The sequence below is a fragment of the Balaenoptera acutorostrata genome, chromosome 15, assembly GCF_949987535.1.
Source record: "Balaenoptera acutorostrata chromosome 15, mBalAcu1.1, whole genome shotgun sequence".
Taxonomy (NCBI): Eukaryota; Metazoa; Chordata; class Mammalia; order Artiodactyla; family Balaenopteridae; genus Balaenoptera; species Balaenoptera acutorostrata.
In genome coordinates this window covers 10,449,124-10,458,801 of record NC_080078.1, presented here as the reverse complement: position 1 = coordinate 10,458,801, position 9,678 = coordinate 10,449,124, and the positions used below count along the sequence as shown (strand labels likewise).

Genomic DNA, 9,678 nt, shown 5'->3' with positions numbered 1-9,678 from the left:
GGAGGGGGAGGGAGTCTGACCTCCAACATCACGCGTATGCTGCATACGGTTGGCATGTCACAGATACAAAGCTGGGGGCTCCAGCCCCAGCTCAGCCCAGAGGCACAGTGGTCTCAGACACACCGTGAGCAGTGGTGTCCTGACAAGGAGCTGAGCCTCCGGACCGTGCCCACCTAACCTCGCCTTGCATTCCGCCTACCGCCGACCCACCCCAGGGTTCCCCACACAGTCATGAAAACACCTTAGAAAGAAATGAATTAGTGTGTGAAAGGCATGGATGGATTTTATTTATTACCCTATATCTACAATTTAATTTGAGGTAAAATATAAGCAACACATAAAAATGCCTATTTCTGCTACCATGTAATATAATTCTCCATCGTGAATATTGTGATAAAGCTAATGAAAACTCTATGCCATCACATACTCTAGCTTTTCATATAGCTGGTATTTTACAACTCTTACTGTTTGTGAAATCTCAACACATGTAAGATTCTCCTACGAATGGCGCAGAATATCAGAGGGTGCCGAATCAGCTTACTGACCCCTCACTCCCCACACTGGAGCCTCAATGTTACAAGTAGAATTGTAAAGTAACGAAGGCAATGAAACCCCCTTGAGTCTGATCCAAGCTGGAATAGTGTTCCAAAGAATTCCACACCACAGTGGGTTACATGATAGTGAGGCTTTAGTGTCATTCAGCTTGCCCAAACACTTATACCTGATCTGAAACTTCTGGTACACCATGCATTTTATTTGGATGAAAAGTAAATGTGGATGGAAGAGGTTCTCTGTACTCCATCTATAAGCCACACGCTGAGATACTGACCTCTTACTGGCTGTTAGGTGATCCAGATGGTTGGTTTTTAATTACGATAAAAAACATATGAACCATGATAGAGAGCTTAGGAAAAGGTTTAGTCAAATATACAGATATTAACTGTTCACTCAGTCATTAAGGAGAACCGTGAACAAAAGGATCAATTAAGTGATTTTTCAAATAGAAAAACTAAAGAGCTGAACTATCACAGGTATTTTCTTCACTGCAGAAGCTGAGATGTTCCAGTAGGAGAGATCTTCACTTGATTGGGAGACAAACACCACAGCTGAAGGCTCTGCTGAATACGTAAAAAATCTGATGCAATTCATCCCTGTCATTTTCCCTGTCGTTTTTCCAGCACTGCTGTAAAATCCTTATAATACATTCCAAAGGAAACCAGCCATTCCAAATCTACAGTCACTCTGCTCTTTAATTCAATTCACAGAACTGCTGAAAAAGTAGACATTTCTATCTAAAAGTAGAAAAAAAGGTTTGTATAGAAGGTATTTCTGTTATACAAGTATATTACACAGCTTGGGGCAGTAACAGGTCCGAAAAGCTCTTCTCACCCACTGATACTTTAAGCTAAAATAGGAGAGAAAACAGACAAGCAAGAAAACAGGTTAATCTGATTATAGGAATTTATGATTCACTAATATCTCAACTTAATTACCACTTAAATCCATGGACTGACAGTACATGGCCAATTCCATGACCAAAAAAAGTCTCTGGAGTGTCAGGTACAGATGAGAGCTAACTGTATCCTCTAACTATCATGAAAACATTCAACCGCTGGGGCTTAGTGTGGTTCAATACGACATGAAAACCAAGTTTCAGTGACTCCTGGTCTAGAGCTGCCCCTCCTGGGTAGTAACCTGGCCAAGTTTAAGATGTTTGGAATAACTGGATCAGGCTTATAACTTAATTATACAAGATGCACAATGGACCGTGTAGCTCAGCCAGACTCTGCAAATACTGTTATTATGATTAGGGAAAAAAAGTCAGTCTGTTGATACTGACTCACAGTGAACTCCAATGGCAAGGACAAGATTTAACCTATAGATTAGAAACAAAACATTTTCCATTGGAGGCAAAGCGCTTTACTATCTTTGCCTGACATATATTGATCCAAGGAAAATCTCTCTGCTTGAATCTTCTAGCTCAAACCACCCAGTATGCTTTACTTTGTCCTCGCGTGCCCTGAAGGCGGGGCCACCATTTATGGCTGAAGCAGGGAAAACACTTTAGCTTATGAATATGCAGGTGGGTTCAGACAGATACCACATGGCATCCTGGACACAGAAGGTGATTTACCCTAAGGAGGGAAGAGGTCTACCACGTAGGGTCTGGTTCTTGCTTGATTTGAGAGCTTCCATCAGTCTCCTTTATTTCTATCAAGTAAAACAAAAGGGAACCGATTAACTGCACTATTAATGAAAATCTGTTCAATTATAAATCTACTCATACCAAACTATCATTACAATGACTTAATAGGAATTATAAGATACTAAAAACGATAAGACTGTTCTCTAGCAGTAAGTTCTAAATTTTGTTACTTAAGATTTTCAAAGTTAACAAACATCTTATTAATTATGCATGTAAAGGACCCACACTAGCTATATCTAGGTTATACAGCAGTCATTCAACTATTTCAGAATTCATTAAGAGTCATTTGGGGAAAATGGAGGAAAAGAACCCATGAGTCATCTCTAAACACAATGTTTCTGGGCATAAACTACAAATCCAGTTCACCCAGAAACAAAACAACCACACAGGTCCAGTTAAACAGCTTTAAAAACACAATTAATCCTTTGTCTTTGGCACTTAATTTTTGACAACCAGACTACTCTTTTTACCTTCTGTCGCAGGAACCTCCAACTGGCTTGGCTCGGCTGATTCTGAAGAGAAATACATGAAGATTTTACTTTAACATTTTTCAAAAGTTGCTTTCAGTTATTTAAAGAGCCTAGAGGGAGAAAGCTCTCTAGACGTTGTGCACAAAGCCCAGGTCTAGGTGAGACAGCAGCCACAGATTCTTGGGATTAAATACACTGTTATTCAACCAGACTCTCAAAAACCTGCTTTTCTGAAACCTGTTAAATTTGCCTACACAATCGAAATCTTAAATAACAATCTTAATTAACATAGCTCTAACATGAAAGTAGGAGTTTCTTTCTGTCTTTTTCCCCTTTCTTCTGTGGGTTCCCTTTTAATAAAAGCCTTTCGTTACTTTCAATGAATCACACAGCTGGCCTAAACACTTTGTTTCTAAGGAATTTTTTAAACTACAATGCATGCATTTCCACCCAACATAATTTTGGTTTACAGCAACCATTGGAAACAAGTGGCATAAGAAGCCAAGTTAAAAAACAACATTCTCCCCCCATCACCCCACAACTGCATTCTTCGCCACTGGTCTCAGGGTTCCTGACCTGGGACGGTGGGAACAAATGGCATGTGGTCCAGTTCTCAATGAGGACCTATGGCTTGAGCTTATATAGGCTTTCAGACAAAGGAGTCCAAGCAAACAAGTCTGCATGTGCACGAGTGTGTGCGTATGTGTGTACGTGTGTGCTGTGGAATTAAGTTTCCTTGAAGTCAGGTAAACGTAAGCATGTGAGGCCACACAATTTATGTGACCTGTTTTATTGACTAAGTAGGAATACGTCTATATTTTACCATGCTTAATTTACCTTGGATCACTGGGCTTTCTGACTCACTCTGATCAACCAACTCTGAAAAGAAAGCAGATTCATTTAAGTAATAATTTAATGATATGTTGTTACATTTGAAAAGCATTTTTTACATACATTCTCTAATCTGATGCTCCAACTTCGCTATAACAGGCACTATTTTCCTTATGACAAGAACAAATATTAAAAATTCTAGTATGTCCCATCAGAGTAACTAATTCATAGTAATTACCATAAAATTCTATAATAGACTAATGCACAAGGAAAAGAACAAAACTGAACATTTTAAACATAAGGTAAAGGAGCAGGGAGGCATAAAATACAGTGTCTTCTGAAATTAAAAATTACACAGAAGGTAGATGAATTGGGATCAATAAATTTTTTTCCCCCAAAAAACCCCCACACCTTATCATGGGGTTTCTTTAAATGACAAAGTTCCCAGGTGTAGTTAAAGCTGAATGCCAAAGATGACTGAAAATCTATGAAGCAAGGTTTACTTCTCTTTCATTCATTACTGACATCCCCAGATACTAACATACTTGGCCAAGATAGACAGTATAATAAAAACAGATTCTACAAAAAAAGAACTCATGGCTTGGGGGGAAAAGCAAATAAATATATTTTGTGATAAAGTGAAACTCGAAACTTGGAGGCAGAAGAGACATAACCAAATCCGTGACACTGAAGGAGTGGTGGCCACAGAACAGCAACAATAGTGTGAAGCAGAACAGGGGGGTGGGGTCAGGCACAAAAGCGGCCCAATTTCTCAGCTCAGGGGGCAAACCAGCAACTCACGAGGCTCAGCTGCTCACTGACCACTGAAAACTCCTGAATACTTTCCCAACAAAGTATACAATTGAATACTCAATACAGATGGATTTTAAAGAGTTGGAATAAATACCAGTTGGAAAAAAAGACTGAAAATGCTAATGGTATTAGTTAAGGATAATTCTCACTTTTGAAATTTTTTAACAATAAAGTTAACAGAAGAACATAAAACATACTAGCATAATTAAGTTTTGCTAAAAAAACACTGTTTAAAATGATACGAACATCAGGGAACTGGAAGAACACTTACACTTGTTCATGTAACAGTGTCTGAGGGCCCAGTGGCTGCCAGACACTAGGCCTAAATATTAACAGAAGTAGCTAAATCACATGAAAAGACTTACTTTTTCCAGCCCAGTAATTACAAACTAGTAGTAAAAGTAGTAACAGTAGTAGTAAAAACAGTAACAAATATAGATTTTGCTTACTGAGCACATACTAGGTCAGGGGTCAACAAACTTGATTACAAAGAGGCAGTAAGTATTTCAGGCTTTGCAGGTCAGTCCAGTTTGCCATGAGCAAATGGGCCTGGCAGTCCTGTAATAAAACTTTTATTTACACGGGCCGCAGCTTGCTGGTCCCTGTTTTAGAGGCCTGACACATAATGTGTCAATTAAAATGCTCTAAAACTCCCAAAATGGGTACTAATATCATTACCATTTTCCTAATAAGGAAACTGAGATTTAAAAAGGCGAAGCAACTCGCCCAATTTTACGTCTAGAAAGTGCCTGGTGCCTCCCACACTGAGGGCTAAAACGACGACCTCGAGTGATTACTGCTGCAGGTGAAGTAATAAAATGTTACACTCTCAGGTAAGTGTACGTGCAAGTGCGCACACACACACCCCCCACCCCCTTCTCACATCCCAGAAAAGAGAAAAACCAAAACGACTTCAAGAAATACTCACGGTTATTAATCACAAGTCCTGGAAATGGTCTAAAGAGAGAAACAAATTGTACAAGTTTTTTTTTCTACTCTACAAGAGTTTACACGTATATTCAGTTTATTCAACTAATATTTAGCCCATGTCACTTACGTGCTAGAATGAGAGAAGCTGTCCACTACTGTTTAATCTTATACTTTTTCATCTATAGACACAGATACACGAATAACTAACATGGCACATTATTAGAAAATGCTACACCAAGACGGTGGGAAAAAAATAGGAACAATGCAAAGGGAATAGAGAAATTTTAGTGAAATGAGGAAAAAGCCTCGGGAAGGTAATACATTAGCTATTTCTGAGTGTTGGTCCTATGCAGACAGTGGGAACTTGACAATGAATGGGTGTATTTAGTAACAGCTAAGTTTGGGGAGGTGGAAGAAAAAAGTGAAGGGCACTTGGGACTTCTGCTTAGGTGGATGACAAAAGGATACCGTAAGACTTACTGTGACAAGCACACATCAAAGACTGTAATTCTCACAGTGCTGTTAGAGGGCAGGTGTAACCATCATTCCTAATCTGTGGATAAGGAGCTAACACTCTCAAAGGAAACAACTACGATCTCACTGGACAGACAAGGAAACAGAAGTGACTTAGTATTGAATCCCTGTCTGATCCAAAGCCTGTGAACAGATGCCTGAGGCAGAGGCTGGCAACATTTTTCTGTAAAGGGCCAGACAGTAAATATTTCCAGCTTTGTAGACCACACTGTCTCTGTCCCAACTACTTAATTTTACCAGTGCAATATGAAAGCAGCCACAGATGATATGTAAACAAACGGATGTGACTGGGTTATAATAAGACATAAAACTAAAATAAAAGCAGATGGCAGGCTGGAGCTGGTCGACAGGCCATGGTGTGTTAACAATCCCCTGCCTTAAAAACCAGAGAACTGAGTCAGCACAAGGAGGAGAGAATCTAATAGTACAGTACTAAAGAATTTCATTATAGTTCATTTCATTACACGGTAAACTTACTACATATGACTACATTTTGGAAGATGACTCAGCCTCAATGATCTGCAGGTTCATTCTTATGACCAAGCAAGGAACTCTCACGTACCTAATGACTGTGAATTTAATGAACTCAGCAGAATCTAAGATCCTTCTCATGGAGCTGATTTCCAGATAGCTGGGGGCTTTGAATGACACTCCAGGAGGCATGCCATCAACCACCACACAGCCAGGGTTAATTGTGATTTTCCTGTAGGGAACTTTCACAGGGAAACCCATACCAATGGCTTCACCTATAGCAAGACAAACGGCATAAAAGCACAGATGAACCTAGCACCTTAGTTGAGTGTTGTAAAAGCACAGATTAAAACTACCTGAGCATAATTTACTTTTAAGATCTTATTGAGACAAAATTTCCTTGCTTACTGCAAGCTATACTATGCAAATGCAAAACTTACCAAATTTTCGACTGAAGAGGTCATTAACTTGTTCTCTTAGCTGTCTAGCTTTTTCAACTTTTGACAGTCTTTCATTATCATCGTCTAAAAAGGTTAAGAGAAAGTTGTAACTTAATAATGCGATTTTAATACCAGATAAATTTTTAGGTGCTTTATGTATCTCCACTTTATGTTTTTGGAATGTTTTAAAAAACGAATCAAGATTGAAATGATTTAACCAAACAATTTAATAATAACACCAAACGACAATGTTGCAGTTATGAAGAGCTTTTTGCTTGCTGTCTTATACAAATTTTTTAAACAACACACTAGGCATCTGGGTAGCCTACAGGTTTTAGCTCATGCCGAGTCTAATAACTGCCAAGAGCTGTTCAGCGATAAACCGACAAGGTGATGTATTTGGTTAATAACTTCGGCAGGGGCTGGTGGGGACAGCACACAATGTGCAGTGTATTCAACATCCATGAAGCCCCACAAACTATGATTAAGGCAGAGAGATCATACCTGGAATTGTCACCTGAATGATGTTAAGATCTTCAACACCTGATGCAGTAGTATTAACGTTGGGCGAAGAATTTATTTTTCCTTAAAACAGAAACTTGAGATTAGAACATATACAAATGTAATTAAATCTTCCCTAATAAAGTGCTTACAGTTCAGACTACAAAAGATAGCATTTTAACCCAACTTTGTTCCTTTTCATGACATGTTTTGTTGTTCTGTGATATTAGGCTTCCTGAAAGACATTTTTCACTTTTTTCTCTTCCTTGTGGTGTTTCGTAGAGCATCAGATATGTGGAGATCCTTAGGTATTAAAGAACTTAAATATTGTAAACTAGCCCAAACCCCAACCTTGAATGAGCTTTCCTGGTTTTATCTCAGTAGCCACTCTTTCAACAATTTTCTAAATTAGTGCTGCAAAGTAAGTGTCTAACAGCATGTTTTCTGTGGCACATGCTTACTTACTTGGAGGGCTCTTCGAGGAGGAGGTGCTCTCCTTAATTGCCGTCTCAAACATTTCAGGCCTAAGAACAAGAAAAGAGAAAAAACTTTTGGGCTATCATTCCAATAGTAAAACATTAAAAATTAAATAAGAGATTTAAAAAGCCAGTAACTTTCTATAAATACACATTCTTAGTAATGGAAGAACAGAAGTAACATGGATCTCTAAAGGAACACACACATAAAGACTAATTATATTTGTGATTTTAACATCCACCCCAGCCCCATCTAGTATGAACAGCTTCTTCCTGTGGTTTCAATATATCCTGGAAAGAGTCGATGCTAGACTGGAGAAGGAAACAGGAACAGACCCGAATGCAGGTAGCATGGAAACAGAAGACAGGCTGTAAAAACCTGAACACAAGAGACTGTCTCTCTTAGGAAGCAGAAGCAGGGGCCTCAGCCTCTACAGACCTGGCCGAAGGTACAGAGGGAGGCCACTCTGGTTGGCAATGTCAGCTTTGATTATTTGACGGCATCCTTAGGGAACTCAGAAATAACCTTTAATAAATAAAACCTAAAATTCCTTTCAATCCATTTCAAATGCATTTTGTTAACTCTAATTATTTCCATTTATTTCAATTGTGCTGGCATAATTCACAGATTTCCAAGCAAACAGGAGAGAAATTTAAAATATTCTGGAAGCTGGAGAAATAAAAGGGCTTTATAAAACTGAACCACTGCCTAGACTCCAGTAGTATCAACCATTAAGATATCACTGTGAGGCTTCCCTGGTGGCACAGTGGTTAGGAATCCACCTGCCAGTGCAGGGGACACGGGTTCCAGCCCTGGTCCGGGAAGATCCCACATGCCACAGAGCAACTAAGCCCATGCGCCACAACTACTGAGCCTACGCTCTAGAGCCCGCGTGCCAGAACTATTGAAGCCCGCACACCTAGAGCCCGTGCTCTGCAACAACAGAAGCCACCACAATGAGAAGCCCGCGCACTGCAACGACGAGTAGCCCCTGCTCGACGCAACTAGAGAAAGCCCGCGCGCAACAATGAAGACCCAACACAGCCAAAAATAAAAATAAATAAAAAATAAATTTATATTAAAAAAAAAATGTCACTGTGCACAGACTTCACAAAATCAAGTTGTTATCCCTCTGATAAGCCATAGCCCTCCCTCTTTTGACCAGTTACGAAAAATTTAAAATATATACAAAGGTACAGCTTAAAGAGCTTCTTTGACCCTAAGGTTAGTTTGGCTGAGCTCCAAAGTTGAATCCATGTGCCATCTCCCAGCGTCAAAGTGTATCAACTCATGGCCAATCTTGTTTCATCTTATTTCCTTACTTTTTAATGATGAACTTAATTTTGGCTTTGTTTCTGAGTATCTTCTCCAGCCTTGGAATGCCAAAAGTAGATGGTCGTCGGAACGGCACACCCTCGGGTAAGCCTTCCACGTAAAAGTCTTCAGGGAAAGACTCAAATAACGCAAACGGCACTTTCACAGCTTGTTTAAGGCCAAGAGCTTCACCTAAAAGAACAAAAACAAAACACATTTACTGGTTCTCATATTTATAACTTTTTAAAAAACTAATAAACCTTTTTAAAAAACGTATTTTAAATTACATTGTGCAGCTACTAAAACCTTTCTTTTTAAAAAAATCACATTAATTTTAGAAAAATTTCTTCAATTTCTTGGTGCTCAGAAATGTGGAAGTTATAAAATTCACGCCTGCAAAACCCACACACTTCTGATGACAGTTAATATATAAATGCTGAACAATTTTACCATGCTCACATTTTTCTACTTTATAATAAAGCTACCTCATATTTTAATAATAGTATTTCAAAATAAACTTACCACATTTTTCATTGAAAAGATTTTCAACTTTCTGTTTTAGGTCAGTGATTTTGGCATTCCAGGCCTCTGCATATAAAAAAAACAAGAGCGATTTAAGATGTTAGTAATAGTTACTAGTATACATCCAATGGCAGGAACTTTTTCATCTTTTATTGTGCATCTTTAAGCA

General features: G+C 38.8%; 1 protein-coding gene across 1 annotated transcript in view; it reads right to left on the bottom strand.

The window, feature by feature from the left end:
• Nucleotides 1-265: 265 nt before the first annotated feature.
• The window catches only part of GTF2I (general transcription factor IIi), a 145,803-nt gene continuing 136,390 nt past the window's right edge, over nucleotides 266-9,678 (bottom strand). The window contains exons 26-36 of the mRNA XM_057528417.1: nucleotides 9,510-9,575; nucleotides 8,996-9,179; nucleotides 7,662-7,720; nucleotides 7,200-7,280; nucleotides 6,696-6,779; nucleotides 6,347-6,530; nucleotides 5,249-5,277; nucleotides 3,514-3,555; nucleotides 2,677-2,718; nucleotides 2,135-2,211; nucleotides 266-1,405 (exon numbers count right to left, since the gene is read on the bottom strand). Of these exons, the coding sequence (XP_057384400.1) occupies nucleotides 2,153-2,211; nucleotides 2,677-2,718; nucleotides 3,514-3,555; nucleotides 5,249-5,277; nucleotides 6,347-6,530; nucleotides 6,696-6,779; nucleotides 7,200-7,280; nucleotides 7,662-7,720; nucleotides 8,996-9,179; nucleotides 9,510-9,575 (830 nt within the window). The 3' untranslated portion in view covers nucleotides 266-1,405; nucleotides 2,135-2,152. The remainder of the gene's footprint in view (nucleotides 1,406-2,134; nucleotides 2,212-2,676; nucleotides 2,719-3,513; nucleotides 3,556-5,248; nucleotides 5,278-6,346; nucleotides 6,531-6,695; nucleotides 6,780-7,199; nucleotides 7,281-7,661; nucleotides 7,721-8,995; nucleotides 9,180-9,509; nucleotides 9,576-9,678) is intronic.